Here is a 21,214-nt window from a genome sequence, read left to right on the forward strand (position 1 = left end):
TACACTCAAATATGTTTTATACAAGGAGCAAGACAACTCGCCTTGAGCAACTGCCATCGAACCCTTAGACAACGTCCACTTACCATCACCAAAAGTATGTTGGAAGCCCTCTAGATCAAGAACATTAGCAGACAACAAGGCGTAGATCAGGAATATGGCGCAAATTCTTCAATGTAAGCATGCACCCATCACTTGTCTTCACACAAATATCACCTAACCCAACAATGTTTGCTGAGCTCTGGCTTCCCATCTTCAAATTACCAAAGTCACCAGCTTCAAGCTAGTGTGTGTCTGAACTTTCAACATAATGAAACTCACTAGTTGCACAAATCAAAGTGACATTATCCTCACTTTTAGAAGTTGTTGCTGCAGTGTTTTTATCATCTCCTCTTTTTGTGAATTATTCTTCTTTCTTTGTTCCTTTTTTAAATGAAAATAATACTTCTTGCAGTAGTTGCATGTAGTCACATTTCTTCCATCACTAGATTTGGACCTACTCCTTGAGTTATCATGGCCTTTGGGACCCCTACTCTTGCCTCTTCCTCTGTTCTCAACAACAAAAGCTTGTAAATTATCAACTCCCATATCCTTTCTCTGATTTCTTCATTGAAAATGCTATTGAAAATGCTCTCTTTGATCACATCCATTGATATCACACCCTTCGGAGTAGAGTTACTAATAGTCACAACCAAAGTTTACTAACTGTCTGGCAAAAAACTCAATAAGAATAAAGCCTGCAATTCTTCATCAAGAACAATCTTCATAGTAGTCAACTTGTTAAAAATATCATGGCAGTCATTAAGATCCTCATAAATTGACTTTCCACCCTCCAATTTCAAATTAACAAGTTTCTTAATCAATGAAACTTTGTTATGTAATACCCCAAATTTTTTTTAATATATTTAATCAACGATTTTTCTAGTATACTTTAAATTATAATTATTTTTCAAATTCATATATTATAGTAAAATTTTTAATAATTATTATTTTTATTTTCGGATTTATTAAAAAAAATAAAATTAAAAAGAAGAGAAATTGATTCCTATAATTGGTTTTATCGGATTGAAATCAACAACAAACTTATTTGAAAATCAATTCTTATCTTGTAGAACTTCTGGATAAATCCACCTTCACAACACTAAATTTATAAATTCTCAATCCCACCCAAACTCTATAAATTCGCGAATCTTACTTTTTCTTTTTCCTCAAACATATTCTTCTTTAATTTGTATTATCTGCTACAATACCAACCATAATTGTTGAGTATAGTGGTAAGCCATGGTTCTTCACCTTCATCTTTCTTGACAATAATTGTCAGCCAACCCACTACGAACTACGTCTTCGTTCATTGACCTTGAGTTATATTTTTTATATGGCTTCTTCCGATTCATAGTTAAAGAGTATGATTTCAAAAATAAAAACAAAATTTAAAGGGGTTTTGTTGTCTTCTTTTTCGTAACTATAAGACAATTCTTAGTCTTATAGTAGGCGAATATCAATGGTGGAAAGATGAATTAATCACCTTATCAAGCTTTTAATGTGGCGGATTTTTTTTTCTTCTTTTTCTTTTAAAGAAACAATTTACTTTTTTTTTTCTTTCTTACGTAATGGTGAAGTATTGGTTCATTACTATAATGGATATTAACAAGTGTCAGTAATGTGGTCTGACGTTTCGGAGATTAATTATCTTGAGACTTTACGCGCAACTCAAAGTAATTTTCAATATCCATCATCTTTAGAATCCCGTTAGAAAATTGTTTTGAAATATTGTGTGTCAACTAGTACTTGTGTAATTATATGTGATGAGTGTGTTACTGTATGATATTATGGAATCAAATTATATACTAGTTTTCTATATTTGTGTACTAGTATAAATATTTTCGAAAATTTGATTAATTGGTATCGTATGAGTTTTTTTTTTATAATTAAAATCTTGGGAATTGGATGATTGATTATATGTGATTGATGGTCTCCAAGGCCTATTGGGAAACGAGTTGTAACTAGTATGTCACGTAGAATGACTATGTTCTAATGATACTGAAATTAAAACATTGTTACTTGGGAATAAATTGATTGGTGCAATACTTATGTGCAATGTGATCGGACAATTTAATCTATTAAATGTACATTAAAATTAAGAAGGGAAATGAAACCCAAAAGGGTGAAGACAGGTTGTCCACTAGTAGTTATGGTTGCTACTAGTTGGTTTAAATTAACGTATTTTGTTGTTTAGTATTCCTCCTAATCAATGGGTATTAAGTGAGGGTTGTGCACACTAGGGACATTCTGTTTAATTTATGGTCATTTGGGGTTACGCGCGACCCTCTATAAAGTAAGTGGTGACAGGGACTAGTATCGGCTTACTGGCGTTCTCTTTCCCTTTCTTAACTAAAGTAATAAATTTTAATGTGACAACTTGATTTTGGTTTAGTGTTATAATGTCGATGAAATTGTGTTGTGTAAGATGTTTTCGAGCTAAAAGTATTTATTTTACGGGATGGAGTTGGAATTACTCAGTTTATTTGATTTTGGGAGTTTTCTCTCTTTCCTTGTTTCTGATTTATTTTGTAGGTTGGTGAGAGGGTACTCGGTTACGTGTGAGGAGACGTTAGAATAATCACGTAGTTAAGACAATTTAGTTTACTTCCGAACTTATTTATTTATTTATTTATTTTTACTTTATTTAAAAGGTTACAGTTTGGATGTAATGACTACTTCAATTTTGCTGCCACTTAGATCACTTAGTTTATTAAATGGTATTTTGTTTTTGCTTTGCATTTGTTTTCTACGGAAAATAAGTGTAGCTGTAACACTCCCAAGGTTCGATGATTGGGTTTTGAAAGGTAAAAGGGTAACTCTTATCGTTTTACATAGACTCCAATTTTGGGGGTGTTACGTGTTATGTGTGGTCTTCCTTTCATAAAGACCTTCAAGTTTAATTTCTTCCACAAATCATATGGGTCGGAGTCCTGTGACACATGGTTGAATATGCTAATATTGATCCATTGTCTAATAGTTCCTAAAGTCTTCCTTTTCAACTTAGCCTAATCTTTATCATCCATCTTAACAGGTTTTGTTGGTTTAACAGTGCTACCATTTGTCTTTGTAGTTGTTTCTATTGGTTTATGTAAATCTTTACAATATAACAAATTTTCTACCATAGGTTTCCAAATTGAATAATTAGTTGATGTCAATTTAACCATCGAACTACTACTACTACTCGACTCCATAATGTGACAAATTAAGTCCCGACTCTGATACCAAGTTGTAGGAATTGGAAGGGGGTCACTACGACACCCACAATTTTACATACGAGACAATTAACCAACAATTCAATCAAATCAACCCAAATTCTCACACAACCAAAATAGCACAATCAAATCAGCAGTAGCTAGAGCAGTAGCAAAACAACAATAACACCAACAATACGAGGAAGAAACGATAACAATCAACACACAAGGATTATACATGGAAAACCCCTTTGATGTGAAGGATAAAAACTATGGGACCGTTTAAGGGGTCCACCCTACCTTCTTTTATTGATAAATTGAGATAAAAAGAATCCCAATTCAATTTACAAAGGATTCACAACCCACCAACTACAACAAACAATAAGAGATTGAAATTTGAGAGTGAAAAGAATAGAATTCACCCAAAAACAAGACTTCTGTTCAGAGACGATTCTGACCAAGCTAGAGTTTAAACCGATGATCAAACCGTCCAAAATAAAGCCCTTGATATCAGGAATAAGCTGTAAAATTTTGAGCACGATCCAACTGTGGAAATTTTGGCAACGACCAATTATGTAAAGGCTTCCCAGAAAAATCCGTAAATGGAATTTCTTGTAAAGAACCCTCACTCTCTCTTTCTCTCCCTCTATTTTGTGCGTGTGAATGTTCTAAAATTGCTGAGTATTTTTCAGCAAGAATAGCCTTATAAAACTTCCCTTGAAAGCCACAAAACTCATGCTAAATATGGACCCAAAAATAAAGGTAGATTGTGTGTTTGTTTTGTGAGGCTTCTCTAGTTCTCTTCCCCATAAATTTCAGTATTTCACCATCGAAGATGATTGTCATGACTCATGAGCTTCTTCATTCATTTATCTCTTGTTGAAACTTCTGTAAAATGGTTCTAACGGAAGAAACCAATTTTGCTACATAATAGACATAAGCTTTACATATATACCCCCAATTTGCCACACCAAAACACTCCTTGATAAACACACTACTTGTCTGGCCAAAAGAATCAAAATTTTTTTGTAAAAAGTACCGCAATAGTCAAACACATAAAAACTCCAAAGTCTCCATAGACTCTATTGATTTAAATGGTCCAATTCTCCCTCTCATCATTCTGGGTTTCCGCCATGGATAAATCCAACAAAACTCTGTTCAAATTCCAACCCATTTCACCATTAACACTCTTCTTCTTCATTTTCTCTCTCCCCTCTTCTTTCTCTCTCCTCCACCTTCACCCTCCACCATTACCTCTCCTCCCCATCCCCACCTCCCAGCAACTCTCATGGCAGCTCTCAGAAATGGCAATCTTCCTCCACTTTGGCACCAACACTTTCACCGACTCCGAATGGGGTGACGGTAAATCCGACCCATCTATCTTCTTCCCCTCCAATTTCGACGCTAAACAGTGGGTCTCCGTCGCTAAATCCGCCGGATTTTCCCGGGTCATTTTGACTGCGAAACACCATGATGGGTTCTGCCTTTGGCCGTCTGATTACACTGATTATTCTGTGAAATCGAGTGATTGGCGACGTGGGAATGGCGATATAGTGGATGATTTGGCTGTTGCAGCGAAAGAGAGTGGGATTCAATTGGGGTTGTATCTCTCTCCTTGGGATCGCCATGAAAGTTGTTATGGGAATACTTTGGAGTATAATGAGTTTTATTTGGCACAAATGACTGAATTGCTAACTAGGTAATAACTACTTAATTTCTTGGTGTTTTAGCAATTTATTGGAATTATATATTACAGTAATGATTAACTTAGATATACAGCTAATCAGAACCTATATTATAGAAACAAATTATAGAGGATGCATGTTATTTTTTTCTTCAGTTTTGTTGTTGTTGTTGTTGCTGCTGCAGCTGTTGTTGTTGTCTGTTGTTATTTTTTTCTTCAGTTTTGTTGTTGTTGTTGTTGTTGCTGCTGCTGTTGTTGTCGTTGTTTTCTTCAGTTTTGTTGTTATTGTTGTTGTTGTTGTTTTCTTCAGTTTTATTGTTGTCGTGGTCGTGGTCGTGGTCGTGGTCGTGGTCGTGGTCGTGGTCGTGGTCGTGGTCATGGTCGTGGTCGTGGTCGTGGTCATGGTCGTGGTCATGGTCGTGATCGTGATCGTGGTCATGGTCGTGGTTGTTGTTGTGGTGGTTGCTGTGGTTGTGGTGGTTGTTGTTGTTGTTGTTGTGGCTGTTGTTGTTGTTGTGGCTGTTGTTGTGATTGTTGTTGTTGTTGTTATTGTGGTGGTGGTGTTGGTGGTGGTAGTGGTAGTGGCTTGCCATTGTTCTTGGTGCCAGGTGGTGGTGCTGGTGTTGCCGTGTTGGTGCCATTGTTCTTGGTGCAGAAGTATATACTAGGCTTATTTTGTATCTTCTTTGTCATGGCTTAAATAGTGCAATCAAACTGCACCTTGCTTTATCATGTTTGGTTAAAACTTAAAGCAATATTTGCAACTGGCTAAAATAATGAATTGTATCTTCTCTTCAAAGATAATCTAATAGAATTATGCAATTTTCGAGTTGTAGCAATCTGTAATGAATTTTCAATCTCCCTTGATATCGAAGCTAACGAACATATAGTGTAATGGGTAAGGTAATATTAATCTTTCGTGTTGTTGTGGTAATATGTTGCCTATTGAGTTTAATCCTTTGCTTTACTTGTGTGTTGTTCTAACAATTGTCCATCTATCAATCTGCATTGTGCTTAGAAGTTTTATTAAGCTCAATTGTTCGATCAACACTACATTCATAAGTCATAAAAGAAACTTCATAGTGATTTGTACAGTGGCTTGAGACTTTTAATCCTTGGCTCTATTGGAAATGTACATTGTTTCATACATCTTTCCCATTGTACCCAGCTTGCATGAATTAGGATGTAACACTACCTTTGAAATTAAAACCTCTGGTGTGACGGCTGATTATCTAGCACTAAACACTCTAAAACTTTTTAGATAAAAGCATGTTTTTACCCCTTTCTGGATCTAAGTAATTTCTGGTGTTGTTAAATGAAGCAACTTCTTGATGAAACAGATATGGGGAGATCAAGGAGGTATGGTTGGATGGTGCCAAGGGAGAGGGGGGGAAGGATATGGAATATTTCTTTGACATCTGGTTTGATCTAGTTCATCAACTGCAACCTAAAGCCGTAATCTTTTCTGATGCGGGACCTGATGTTCGGTGGGTTGGAGATGAAGCTGGTGTTGCTGGATCAACTTGCTGGTCTTCTTTTAATAGGAGCGCTGCGAAAATTGGTGGCACTGATCCCCAGTAAGTTAACTAAACCCTGTTCTTATTACCTTAAAAATGAGTAAAGCTAAGTTTAATTTAGTTTCTGACTACTTTGATTCAGGTTTACGCACTCTGTCTACACCTACTGCGCACATTTTCATATTCCTAGGAGAATTACTTTGTATTTCACTGTCTGAAAATGAGAGAAAGCAACAATGGAATTCACCTTGTACATATACATTACAGATATACATAAACATGCGTCTTTTGGTAAACGCTTGTGTGTGTCTTATTGAAGAGGGAGGGGTTAATTCCAGCTGTTGACCTGGTTTTTGGTTATCTAAAAGTCTGAAGAGTGAAAACCATTCATATCACATAAGATTCAAACTTCACCTACATCTTATATTGATTTATTTGCTTCTCTGCTACAGAAATATAATTGCTTAGATGAAACCAATCATTGATTAAATGCAATCTTTTTGTGACTTTGTAGGATATAATTTTAAAGTGCAATAGTGTAAAAAGCTTAATTGCATTCTTCCGTGGAAATGCGTTGCATTTTTGAGATTATTCATTACAGCTCAAGCTAACCTGCCCATTATAATTATTGAATCTAAAAGGTATTCACGGGAAGGAGACCCAGGGGGGCATGATTGGGTACCTGCTGAATGTGATGTCTCCATCAGACCTGGTTGGTTTTGGCATGCATCTGAATCACCAAAATCTGCACTGTCTCTACTTGACATCTACTACAAATCAGTAGGCAGAAATTGTCTTTTACTGCTAAATGTTCCCCCAAACTCCTCTGGGCTTATATCTGATGAAGATATACAAGTACTCCAAGAATTTGCTGAGCTTCGGAGCTCTATTTTTTTCCAATAACTTGGCTAGGCATGCCATTGTGTTTGCCAGTAGTACACGAGGAGATGCTGATTCTCGCTTTGGTGCCTTCCATGTTCTTGAAGAGAATATTTATACATATTGGGCTCCAGAAAAGAATCAAGCTCATTGGATATTGTATATAGACTTGAAGGATATAATCGCTTTCAATGTTTTGCAACTTCAAGAACCAATTCAACTAGGGCAAAGGATCACATATTTTCATGTTGATATTATGAAAGATAAGGGGCAATGGAAGAGAATTTTGGATGGGACTACAATTGGACACAAAAGACTTTTACAATTTCCGAGAGTGGAATCTCAGTACTTGAGGTTGGTGATTGAGAAAGCTCGTGGAGACCCTCTTATTTCCTTTGTTGGGGTTCATATAGATCCTTATATAACCCTAACAAACTTATCTGATACTAGTCATACAACCAAAAAGCTGCCATCAAATGGAAACAATTTCTTGAGTAAGTTTAAAGATACTCTCTATTCTGTACCATACAGAAAGATGTCTCTCAGATCTCAAATTTAGGTAAGCCTTACTATGGGAGCATATAATACTGTGGGAATCTGGTGGGATGCATTCCACCTCTTTTTCCTCTGCTTTATTACAGTCCTTGATATAGTTTACCATCAATCTCGGAGTATAAAGCTCAATGATAAAAAGATCGAGAGTTTAAATCAAGCTTTGCCTCATTTATTCTTCTGAGTGGCAAAAGAAAGCGTAATCCCGATGTGTTTATCCTAAACATCCATAGTACATATGTTTTGTACCATTTGTATATCAATTATTCAATACTCTGTATTGCCTGTGGAAAGCGGAATACTCTCACTCAAGCGATTATTGTTGTATGTTTGAAATGATTACAGAAATGAACAGTTTGCTCGATGTACACTGTTGAAATTTGTGATTCAGAGATTTATTTTTTTTAATGCAAATGCTGTATTATGTAACTAGTTCTGATTTCCTCAAAAAAAAAAATGTAACTAGTTCTGAAATTCTTATTACAATTCTATGTTCTGCTGTTTTTCTGCAATTCCATTTCATTCAGTTCAAAGGTTGAGAATACTCGTATTGTGAGGACAGAGGTCCTCTTTTCTAAATTACGTTCAGAAACGATACATCTCCGGTTCTCTGCTTATATCTTTAGTTAATATTCTGTGTCTTCATTGAGTAACTTCACTTTTTCAGATTTGCTGATTTCTTCACACTGATAGAGTTGCTCTTTGAAACTATCTTGGGTCAACCAACAAGTATGATTTTGGTAGGGATATTGATTCTAGCCATAAGTTCAGTTTTTACAAATTAAGCACAGCTCGATTCGGATGCAAGTCAGTGTGGTTAATTGCTATCTTGCACCCCTCATTTTATATAAACATAGCGTAGAAAAAGGGAACCAGGGACATGAAAAATGAGGTTGGAACCAAATTCCGGGCTTTGTTGTTGATACATCTGAGTACTTTGTGGTACTTAAATTCTTAATCGATGGGAATCTCTTTTCTCAATTATCATCTCTCAGTGACACGGGCCGCTCTTGTATATTTTTCTATATCCAATGAGCTCGTCAAATAGTGTGCATCTTCTACATGTTGCAATAATAAAGGAATAAAGGAAGTATTATTTTCTATGGATGAGGCATACGTAGAATATGCTTTGTGTTGTATGATACATAAATTTGTTGTCATGGGAATCCTTTAAGAATGATGTTCATGAGGTGGCGCGCAGCCTTGCGAAGTATGGTTCTCACATGACCGACCCTCTGAAATTCCATTACTTCCCTGGTGATCACGCTGTGGATGCTTAGACAAAGGACAAGAGAGAGTGAATTGGTTTGCGTTCTTGAGGTCTACAAGCAAGCTTCTGGGCACACGCTTTGCTTCTTCCTAACCTGGTGTATTTATGATGCTTTATGTCTACAGCCTAATTCTATGTCTTTTATCTGCTCTAGCTTTTCATATACGAAGTATTTATAAATGGTGTTTACGTACTATCATAACTTGTGATCAACGAAATTACGATAATTAAATACATTAACATTCAACTCTTACAGCATATTTAGGGCGACAGGTGTTTACTATCATCACTTGTGATCAACGAAATTACGATAATTAAATACATTAACATAACATTCAACTCTTACAACATATTTAGGGTGTCGTCCGCAGTACTAGTTATAATCATAGTTGGAAATTGTATGATATGGAGTAAACAAAACCTTTTGATTCTCCAAATTGAGTTTGGTAAAAGGTCTAGCTCAAGCAAAGAAGTAAAACACCATGATGGCTAATTAAGCAATAAGAGACTTTATTCATTGCTGAGCTTAATTTGGTTATATCTTAAATGAAGGGTATTACATTAATAATCTCTTAACCTTGAAAAGGAAGGGAAAAAAAAAAAAAAAAGGAAAAAAAGGTTACCTCTATTCCTCTATTGCTAATACTACAGTACTAAATTTTCTGACAGACATGATATTTCCATAGCAAAGAGCCAAAGACTAATAAATAACTGCATTGTGTTCGGGTCGAGGAGATCAAAGAGAGAGGAATACCATGGCAATACCTTAATTGGTGATGATGGATTGATGAAAGCACATACCAACAGTAAAAGACAGCAAGCCATGGAACTTTTTAGTTGATTTTAACATCACGAAGAAGCCGGGCAGCCATGGCACCACATCTTCGCACTTCCCAGTCAGTAAAATCTCGGCTTGACTCTCCTGTAGAATCTGAGCAGCCTTTATCGTTTTTCTCACTCTCAACTTCATCCATCCCGCTAGTCTTTCCTTCCCTCTGGTTACTTTCTCTATCTAAAGATTTGGATGCTTGATTTTTCTCTTGATCTACTGCCAACGTAATTCCAGCAGAATTTTTAGGTTCCATTAAATAAAGCTGAATACTTGGATGCTGATACTTTCTGTCCATCTGCAAAACAAAAGAGTTTCCGAGTTGGGTATCTATGTAAAGACTATTCAATGAAAGCATACTTTAAAGAAAAGGCTGTTAGAAAAAACAATTACAGTTTTATTAATCTTGTGCTTAACCTGATGATCTTGAAATTTAATACGGAGTATATATACATCTTCGAAGATAGTAAATATCATTTCGTTTAAAAGTTCATATATGTTTACTGAAAGCCAAATTTTCAAACTTTTTATTAGATGGGATAAAATCAAATGTTTTAATTATCCTTTCTAAATGTAGTGAGGTAGTAGGCTTCTTGCTAGCCAGCCCAATCAAGGGAATAACGATAACAATTGGTTCGACAACTGCAACTAGCAAGGACAAGGTTACAAAAACCTATGTTAAAATGTGAGGGTAACGTTATCTATGTACATTAACCCCCATCCTTAGTCCTTGCCATGCCTTAGGCTAGGCAAGGGCCTCATGAAGCAAGATATTAGGTCAACAGTGATTGGTTTTGGATAAATAAAGTGATGTACCTTGGTTCTTGGAACAGTTTTGACATCAAAGTTGCTCTTCCACAATTGAAGCATTTGTTCGTGAACGCTTGTAGAACGTATCTCATAACCCAACTGTCCAGTTAAATTTTAAATTGCTAACTGATAGTTGAACTGAACAATTGCTATAGTAATACTAAATATACAGTTTTTTTTATCATCTTTACCACAATGGTAGTGCGTGGTCCTGACAAAGCATGTATCGTTTGCAGCAGTGGATCAAGAAGATGTTCAGCATAAACCTGATATCCACACACATCAGAACCATTGCATGCAAAAATTAATCTATACCACATTGTTATTTGTTGCTAGTCCTATACCATAGTCCTCTAGCATATTATTTTGCAGATATGCAAACAGACAAGCTATAGTAATAAAAATAAAAAAGAAGGCCCAACAGTCACCTTTTATACATCAAGATAGGAGAACAAAAGGCCAACTAGATTTATACCATGTAAAGAAGAATATAATTAACATGCACATGCCTTGTTTCATGAATCACAACGTAATGTGGCTGTGTAATCTGTATAGACTGTATTATCAGTTCACATAAGCCTTCCAAAACTGACAGAAAATTTGGATTTACACTCCTAAAAACCTTCTTTTTTTTTTTCTTTTTTTTTTTTGGACTTTTGCACTCCAACAAGTTTTAATTTTACCATGTTCCACCACAGTTACTTTTGGTCATAAGCTTATATACCTTGATGCCTCGAAAGGGATAATAAATATGAAAAGATACATACCACATCAGTGCCGATCACATAATCATATGGAGGATTTACAGCTTGTATATGATCCTTATTACCCCAATCCAATTCCGCAACCTTGATGGAGCCAAATGAATCTACAGTACAACTCTTGCACAAGTTAGATACAAAATTATACAGAACATTGATGCCAACAAAGAGTGTAGGGTAGAGGAAATATAAAGAAAAAATAGGTTTTTAAAAAAATCCAAAAACATATCACAGCAAAAGTGAAAATTTAGAGCATATTTCATATTGCTCTCTACCTGCATTGGCATTTGCCTGCATGATCCATGAAGTATTACGTTCAACATTTCGCTGTAGCAGAGGCAGAACTTCTTTCTGATCAGTTGTGACCACTTCACATCCTAACATAGCCATCCCTGGTTACCCAAAAAGGAATTTAAAGGGATGAAAAAGAATAGATACATTATCAAATTTCTAGATAATGAAGACGTTGGGATGGACCCATTATTCTCTGAACATGTGATAATACATTGGTTTCCAACATATGCTGAAGACAGACATCTAAGGAGCAGGTATAACATACCAAAGCCAGCTACTCCACAACCTGCTCCAAGTTCAATGACTCGCTTCCCTTTGAGTTTAGATGGACAAAATCTCCCTTTTCTGCTATTCCTTTCCTGAAAAAGTGAGTGAATTATCAATAGGAAACATCTCAAAAAATTTACTAGTATACTAGATTACTAGATGCCTAAGATATAAGAAATTTAATAGTCCACTGGCATTCTTTTCCATAAAATGTAAAAAGGCGAAGAATAGAGTTTATACACAATACTCAAAAGTTCTTATTAGGTGTGATAGTCAAACATATAGAAGAACAAGCCAAGTATAATCATCCTAATCTGCCGTTCTTTTCCTTTAAAAAATTGATACAAACAGAATGCAGAGGGAGCCCCATTTAATCTCTGTCCAAGTTAATCTCCTCTCACAACTTTATGCATTTATTTCTGTGCCACTTTATTATTTCACTTTTATTATTTTGAAAGTAGAAATAAAACAATATATTGTGAGAGGAGATATATTTCCATGTTTACCTCAGAGATAAACTTGAATTTTCCCCAAAATGCATCTCACAAACTGTCAATAGATGTGATTTGTGAAAGCCTAGCATGAACACAAGTCATAAGTTGCTATACCATGTTAATTTCTAGACAGATTTAAGAACGGACAAAATTCAGCAAATCAGCATACTACTGCACAGTTGACATCCGTAGGTCCGTGGCAAGACACAGTCAACTCAAACGCCCCCCCCCCCCCAAAAAAAAAAAAAAAATAAATAAATAAAATAAAAAAAAAATATATATATATATATAAAAAAAAAGGAGCAAAATTCAAAGAAAAATATTACAATTATAATTGAAACCAAAATACAACAATTGCATTTACTGCATACTAAACTCATGTACTCACCTAACCTCACATATTAGCTCATCAAACAAAGAAGATAATAAAATGTTCAATCTTACTATGTGGTTATGTTATGCAATCTAACTTTATAACTCAAGATAATAAAATGTCTCAACAACAATGACAACAAACACAATATTTCCAGAGATTGCATGAAACTTGTAAGATAAAAGCCTAGGAAAAGAATATACCAGATACTTGGCAAATACCATTGATGCATCCCATACTGTAGTTCCCAAATGCTTGGAATTTGGATCCTGTCACAGCAAAGGAGAAAAAAAAGGTTTTACCAAGAGTTATCAAGGACAGGGGAAAACAGGAAAGTGGAAATATAATTCTTGGGTAAGGGTGGAAAAATTTATACAGAATGATTAAAGGCTAAAATCTGTAAAAGTTTATAAACTTAAGTACAAAATCAATTAAATTTTCGGAAAAATAAATTTCAACTCATCCAAGCAGCCAAAAAAAAGCTCCCTTAAGCTCTGCATAGCGGAAATTTGTAATGCTCTAATTCTCTCTCCCAATAAATACTTCTCTAAAATTCACAATAAAAAAACTAAGGAAATTCTGTGTTAGAAATTTACAGCTATATGGATAGGTTAATTTCTTAAAGCCACTGGCAGTGTTTTTAATCAAAGCTCAAGCTCAAACCCCAAAAAGAAAGCTTCATCGGCAAACCAATGCAAATTCTTCCACAAGCATTACCCGAATACATTTATTCAAATGAGATTTGAGGAAAGCATTAGAAACAACTGCAGTGTGAACCACAACTGCAACAACTACATATGCTCTACACAGGCTGCATGAGGGTGTTCTACAGCTCTACTTCTCCTCTTTATAGTAAGTATCTCACTTTTGGTTCTCGTAAATTTTGATTTGAGTTTCCTAACACTCTTAAATATCTATTATCTCCGCACATTTAATGCACTAATCAACAATAAAAATAATCCTATCAAATTGATTTACATTTCGTAATTTGTTGAGTAAAATGGAACAACCAAGTACTCTGAAATAAGTTTTGTAGAATGATACCCACATCATAAAACCCATCACTTTCCGAAAAGTAGTAATGTCAATCACAATATTTTTGTTGAGCCAACAAAAGTGAAGCCATAGAGCCCCAAAAAAGCAGGATTAATATTTGGAGCGTTAATTCGTAGGCGGGTAGAGGGAGCGTGCCTATAAAGCCAGACAGGTAAAGGCAGTGTACCTGAGAAAATTGCAATTGATTTCCCAGTAAGTCTATTTTAACAACTGATGTGTCTGGCAGATTTAACCTGCAATGGTACATCAAGACAATGTAAGAAGCTATTCTAAGTTAGAAACCTGTCATGGTAGCTCTACTCAATTAGTTAACTACAATTTTTGACATTTCAAGTTCTAGTATGAATGGCAACAGATCAGATTTGAAACAGGTACAGCCACATCTATCGGCATCTATGTGAAAATCACCAGTACCCACTCCCATATAGTTTTTAATAAATTCATCCATATATGTAGCCAATGAGAGAACTGAATGAATAGATTATCTAATGGATGTTCAGATACTTCATTACTTCTTCCAATGCTTTTGGCAATGATTTACAACGTGATTAGATCATACAGCCATTAAGCCAAACAAAGTACTCCATATATCATAAAAAAATATCTATCAGGTCTCTGCCGAAACACAGATCAACTACAATATATGCATTTCATAACAGAAGACAACGCAGTTGTTCCCAAGTCCTGACACAGATATCCTATAGTGTTGGTTAAAAAAATTCAGTAGCAGTCTGATATTTATCTGCAATACATGTTATCTGGATATGCGTGTCCTTTGGGCTAATAATATAAGTGACGCAATGTCACCTGTATGTAATTTGAAAATCCATATAATTTATTGGAAACCTACTTTTTCAACACATCTAATTTGCATGGAGACAAATCTTGTATCTACGGGTGGGCCTGCCAACCCTACTGCAAGCCTAAGCATGCTTTACATAACGATTGGTAAGAAATACGAAGTATAAAATACACTTCCCTAAAATACACTCGGTTGTCTACTACTTTTCAATTGAATCAATTCAATTAATAAGCTATGTTTCAGAAATGAAATTTCGGAAAAAGAGTGAATGGCATTAGATGATTAGACTGAAATATATGGAATGGCAAGTAAATTCTGAAGCTGCAAGGAATAAAGAGTGAGATTGTCATGGCGCAAAAGCAGATATGGTACATATGACATGTTCAAGTTGACACCTAAGGTACTGAATAACATAAAATCAAATCCCAGAAGAAAATGCATAGGTCCTTGAAGATTGTCTAGAGAAGCTTCATGTTGGTGACTACTCTAAGAACTTACACATTTGAGCTAATATATTATCTCTATTATATAAGCCAAGGGGGAGGGGAGTGAAAAGTTGGTGCCCAACTTTTGAACTCCCCGAATTGCCCCTACAAGCCTTTTACAAAATAAATAAATAAGTAAATAAATCAGTCAAATCACACCAGTTTCTAAAAAGACACTCAAAAGGAAAATGCAATTTATTAAAAATAAAAATAGCATAATTGCATTCTTCCCAAAATAAACACAATCATACGAGAATAAAATAAAATCAAAACAAATCATACTAATTTATCTTTAACAATTTTTCTTATTGTATACGTGTGATAAAATTGTATTTGATAATTAAATAAGTAAAATTTGAAATTATCGCACGCATCGCGTCATAAACAAGCTTTGATGTATTACATCTAATTGCATATATGCCATACACAAATAAAAATATCATATCCACATCCTTTCTCTTGATTGAGCATGATGATCTTCTATCCAAAAATCTTAGTCCCAAACAGTTCTAGTATAAAAAGAAACAAGACAATCTCTTATGGATCTAGGAAACAACTCCTACATTTATTTTCATTTTGCACAATACTCCGAAGAAAAGCAAACAACAGCCCAATAGAATTCATAGTATATGAGTACATCCAGTTTTTGTAACATGGCACGGATGAAGGCATAGTCAAGCATTTCTCCTGAAATATGCTATGGCCCACCTTTATAGGTATATCAGAAAGCATGACATATATATCTAGCATTTACTTACAATTAAATACCTCCTTCACGCAGACTGCAGAGCGAAGTCACTGCAAATAAAATTCAGACATACACTAATTATAACAATAACTTAATTACCTGTCAGACTCCATACTTGCATCAATTCCAAAATCCAATAGCTCGCAGATAATTTTTTGCTGTGAGGCCTGTGACAATAGACCATAATAAGTACTCCGTAAGTAGTAAATAAGGAACCATAAAACTTTGATAGAATGAAGACTGCTTGCACTCATGGAATGTGCTATGCTTCATAACTTCATAACCAATAAAGTAGCGCTTAAAAGGTCCAAAAAGCCATTTGTACCCACATAATATATACATTTGAGATTTGACTACACAACCAAAGCGTCTATACTCTATATAGTTCATCAGAAATTATTTATTATTACTACCCTTGTCTCAAAATATATATGCCAAAGTCATACATATTTTGAGACAAGGGTAGTAATAATATAAATCGAGCTAATTTGACAAATAGTTTGCTGAAAATATAAATCGAGCTACAAGATTCAATGTCATACAATTCTGGAAATATTTTCTATCAGTGTTTCTGCCAGGATTATTAAAATAAATAATACTATAGTAAGCATTGTCTGCCTTACTGAAATACGATCGTTTCACACAAAAATTACTTGTATTATAACCTACAATTAACACCCTGTAAGTTCAGCTGTAACAAAAATGTTTGGAAAACCTGGTAATTTAGAAACATACCCATAAAAGTTAGAATTACAAAATTTACATCTTTAAAAGATAATCCGAAATTTATCAGCAAACACCACAAGAAGTAAACGCAACTAGTTCTGCTATTTACCACACATGAAGCTTAAAAAGAAGAATCCCAGATTTTAACAGTTACCAAATCATCAAAAAAAAAAAAAGTCATGACGTTGCAGCAATTAATTTCAGTCCTACAATCAACTCAATCGAATAAACCAAAATCAAATTTAATATAAAGCAAACTTTTTATCAATTGAATGCACTTTGAGAGCCAAAATTAAAATTGAATTGACAATATAGAAGATGAAGTTAGAGAAATACCCAGAAATAAAAAATTGGAAGTTAGAGAGGAGAGAGAGAGTTTGTTGTAGTTAAAGGGCAATTGGTTGATTGATTGAGTGATGGTACTGAAGTTGGGTGTCGCAGAAAGAGGATGAACTCACTTGGTGGCTGAAAAGGGTACCACTCCGCCGGACTGTCTACCGGCAATTAGAGATGGTTATTCAACAAGGTTGTCCAATGGTAATTGAGTCACTTTTTGACTTTTTAGTTCTTGCATTTGAGATTTCACAAAGGTGAGGGGTTTAGGAGAAACTAGTATGTCTATGTTAATGCACGGCAATATAGATATATTATAAACCAACATAAATTTTTATATGGGGCTGGCCACACCATATGGCAGTGATTATTTGAGTAACTCGATTAGGAGTTATTCGAGTCACTCAATCAGGGAATACTCGAGTTACTTAGTCAGTGTTACTTAAAGGGTTCGGTCAGGGGTTACTTAAGGGGTTCGGTAAAGAGTTACTTGAGGGATTCGATCAGGGTTTAATTGAGGGGTTACTTGAGTGGTTCGGTCAGGAATTACTCGAGAGGTTACTCGGTCAGGGGTTACTCGAGTAATCCCTGATCGATTAACTTGAGTAACCTCGGCCACACGGTGTGGCCAGCCACACAGAAAAATCCTCATACATCGAAGGAAACAACACAAAATGAAATGTTGAGTAGTTACTGGAGTCCCTTAAAAAAAATAGAATAGGCAGTTATTGGTGTTTTTTTTATTAAAAAAATAAATAAATAAGTGAAATGCATAGAGTTTGAGTATTGGGGATTCAGAAGATTATGGTGAAGTGTTGAAAAATTAACTCTATAATTATACGTAGTATAATAGATATCAAGTTGATAAGGCTGATTGGATTTGTTGGTATACCAGGAGATACAATAGTCATTTAGCCTATTTAATTAAGAGTGACATTAAAGTTTCTTTTTCTTCCTCCATTGATATTCAGAAGCTTCGTTTTCATTGAAGCTTATACAGAATTTCAACAATGTATCACTCCCCTAGCGTTCAGTCGATCATTTACAACCACTATGAAGCGACGTTTATGAGATGCTTTTCTAAGAGGGTTAATATGGCCATACTTTACATTATTTGCTACTAGGGTGTCTTTTTATTTTGTCACCTCGAAGCTCGTGTAAGTTTGTATTAAAAGGTGTATATTACACAATAGTTTGAGTCATTTGCACACTAACTCGTGTAAAATTTATTCCTTTTTCTAACACACAAGTTGATGTAAGTTTGTTATTGAGATGACAGTTTTACGCATTAGTTTGTGTGGGATAAATGAGGTAGAAAGTAAGTATTACAAAAGTATAGCAACTACAAATATCAAGAAAATTTACAAACATTTATTCGTCCTTAAATGAGCTTTTTCTGATTTTTGTACCAATATTCGAGGATGAAACTTTTTGTAAGTGGGTAACTGTTATACCCTGTAATTTTATTTATTTTATAAAATATTTAATTATTTTTTTTTTTTGAAAGAAAGCAGGGAGCAGTTATGTATTAATATCCAAACTCGCAAGCGTTAAAAAGCTTTCCGGGAAAGGTGCAAAACGTACATGCTCCATAGTGTCCGAAGGGCAAGACCTAGCAATTAGGTGGGCAAAGGCATTACCACTTCTTGACACATGACTACAGAAGAAGAAAGAAAAGGAAGAAACAATACATAAAATGTGTTCCACAAAAGCAAAGAAATAACTATGGCCTTTCCTCTTAGAAACAATAGATTGGACAGAAGTCACTTTCCAACCAAATTGCGTTATGACCCAGCCTATTCACCACCTCCACACCATAGAACAACGCTGCAGTCTCCGCTACTCCAGGGTCCCAGTGGCCTGTTAAATATATTTTTGGGACAAATTATTTTTAATTATGGAATTTAAATAAAACAAGTTTTAAATTTTGGGTCAATATATACCCCTTCATAACCATAATAAGCCTAATTATCCTATTATTATATTTAGGCCAAATAAATCTTCCCTAATATCATTATTTAATGAAGCCCAAATACTCTTTACTTATCCTATTTTTATATTTGGGCCAATTACAGTTATTAAAGGTATGGAGAGTTTATCTGATTCAATTTCCTAACTCCAACTTTTAAAAGCTCAGTACCTCATCTGCAAGTTTCATCAAAGTTCAGCACCTTATTGTGTCCTCTTTATTATCTCTAAATGAAAATGAATTACTCTGGATGATCGTTGAATTTATGATCTGATGGTTGTCATTACTTCGAACATAAATGCCAATCTATATCTATATCTATCTATAACTAATACTAAAGTAGAAACTGTTGGCATCATTCCCTACTTAAATTCTACACATGGCATGCTCTAATTAAAAAATTTCCACCTAAATGTATCAATAACATCATTTTATTAAATTTTTTTTTCTTTAGTGCTAAATCATTCCATCTATTATGCCTAGAAAATAGTACGAAGTATTAGATATTTACCAATCTCAAATTAAGGACTATTCCCATCCCCCCTAATTATTGAAACCCTTATTGCTTTTCCTCTTCCTCAATTGTGTTGTTTTGTCGTTTTTTTTCTTATTTTTTTTTTATGCCTCCATCATCATTTCAATATTTAAATGTTCGGTTATTTTTTAACGTGTGAAGTTATTGATTCTTTTGTTTTATAATTTTATTAATATTCAATGTAATACAATTGTTTTATTTTAAAAAGTTTTTCAATTAATTGTAAGAAATTATGATGCTTTTAAATTTGTAATTGTTAATCAATTTATGTTCTTTTTATTAAAACGTACATCGTACGGGAGCTAAACTAGTATATATTATTATTAAAACTCATGGCAATACATGCCATGCTTCCATGTGTCAATGACAAAGTGACAATACGTGTTATGCTTCCATGTGTCACCTTTTCTTAACCAATGATATGGCGCCAAGTCATATGTATAGTCTATAAAATTTAAATTAATGCTTTTAATAAACAAGAACTTTAAAATAAGACTTAACGTTTTACCTTTAAAAATATATAAACATGCCTCAACATAATTCATGAACTTTTCAATTTCATTTAAAATGGTCATCATAACCATTAATTAAAAAATCATTTTAGTTTTGGTAATACTCCGTAACTAATACTTGTAGGTTTAATTGTCTAGCGGTCTCCTCTCTATTTTTTTCTCTCTAGGGTTCTTCAAAAAGTGTTTCATAGGCCGAAAATAGTCAAATTTCTTCGGAAATTTGGCTATTTCCGACCCTTTACCTTTAGTTTCATTAAGTTTTTGTTATTAAATTCAATAAATCTACACTCTTTAAAAGGTAGTAAGTACCCCTATAGTGGGTTTGAGTGTAGTAAGTGGCCCTATGGTGGGCTTTGTTCTAGTTTTATTTTTGTATTTTGAGTTTAGTATGGTACAAGTTGTTTCATGAGTAAAGATTTGTGCGGGATTGAGAAAGAGGATTATCCTTTGATTACAATCAGATGAATCAGACGAAAATATTCTTCACGACTACAACAAATCGATAGACCCCCTCGTCGAAGAAGGCTGTAAATCGCAGCGATATAAAAGAGGGTATGAAAAATATACAATTTGCAACAACGATCGTAGCTTTGCTGAAAGGATGCTTTTATTTGATTCAATTGTTATGTATTTATCAAATTTAAATCTCTTTGTAGATGTCATATGGCTTTTTATTTATGAATCAATCTTTATTCAAAAAAAAAAAAAAACTCCGTAACTAATACTTGGATGAAACTGATTATTAATATTAATATGTGCCAAAATTCACAATCACTAAACATAAACAAGTACATCATAATGATTCCTTTATATTATTGAAAAAAAAAATATTCATCTCCACAATCCAGAGCCCAAAAAATAGATGTAAATATCAAGGGTTAATCCAATAAAATTAAACTCACATCTTGTAAAGTTGTGGGATAATCCAAATCACTAATTAGAGACTAGTGTGACTCTTTGCAAATTATTTTTGATGTATCATAATTATTTGCACTGAGATTGAACTTTTTGTCATTTTATCTTTATTCTCATATTGCATTACATTAGATGGCCCGGGCCAACCACTACTTATGTCATTAAACCCCTAC

The 21,214-nt window shown here is 34.3% G+C and overlaps 2 protein-coding genes across 2 annotated transcripts; one reads left to right on the forward strand and one right to left on the reverse strand.

The window, feature by feature from the left end:
* The first annotated feature begins 3,459 nt into the window (after positions 1-3,459).
* On the forward strand, positions 3,460-8,294 carry LOC110691732 (alpha-L-fucosidase 1-like). Its single transcript, XM_021868664.1, is given in 4 exon segments — positions 3,460-4,929; positions 6,255-6,491; positions 7,073-7,322; positions 7,324-8,294. Coding segments are annotated over 4 exon segments (1,638 nt in total). The 5' UTR covers positions 3,460-4,324; the 3' UTR covers positions 7,870-8,294.
* Positions 8,295-9,618: 1,324 nt separating this feature from the next.
* LOC110691733 (protein N-lysine methyltransferase METTL21A-like) lies at positions 9,619-17,378 on the reverse strand. Its single transcript, XM_021868665.1, has 10 exons — positions 17,114-17,378; positions 16,151-16,218; positions 14,183-14,249; positions 13,164-13,229; positions 12,092-12,185; positions 11,808-11,924; positions 11,539-11,639; positions 10,963-11,037; positions 10,778-10,870; positions 9,619-10,259 (listed from the first exon to the last, which is right to left on the reverse strand). Exons 2-10 carry the CDS (start codon positions 16,162-16,164, stop codon positions 9,966-9,968), a joined length of 921 nt encoding a protein of 306 aa, XP_021724357.1. The 5' UTR covers positions 16,165-16,218; positions 17,114-17,378; the 3' UTR covers positions 9,619-9,965.
* Positions 17,379-21,214: the final 3,836 nt, after the last annotated feature.

The sequence above is a fragment of the Chenopodium quinoa genome, unplaced genomic scaffold (genome assembly GCF_001683475.1).
Source record: "Chenopodium quinoa cultivar QQ74 unplaced genomic scaffold, ASM168347v1, whole genome shotgun sequence".
Classification (NCBI taxonomy): Eukaryota; Viridiplantae; Streptophyta; class Magnoliopsida; order Caryophyllales; family Amaranthaceae; genus Chenopodium; species Chenopodium quinoa.

Coding starts and splice junctions, on each gene's coding strand:
- LOC110691733 (XM_021868665.1), bottom strand. Junction 12,186..13,163: donor TGGTATTTGCCAAGTATCTG/GTATATTCTTTT, acceptor TCACTTTTTCAG/GAAAGGAATAGCAGAAAAGG. Junction 10,871..10,962: donor GACCACGCACTACCATTGTG/GTAAAGATGATA, acceptor TTAACTGGACAG/TTGGGTTATGAGATACGTTC.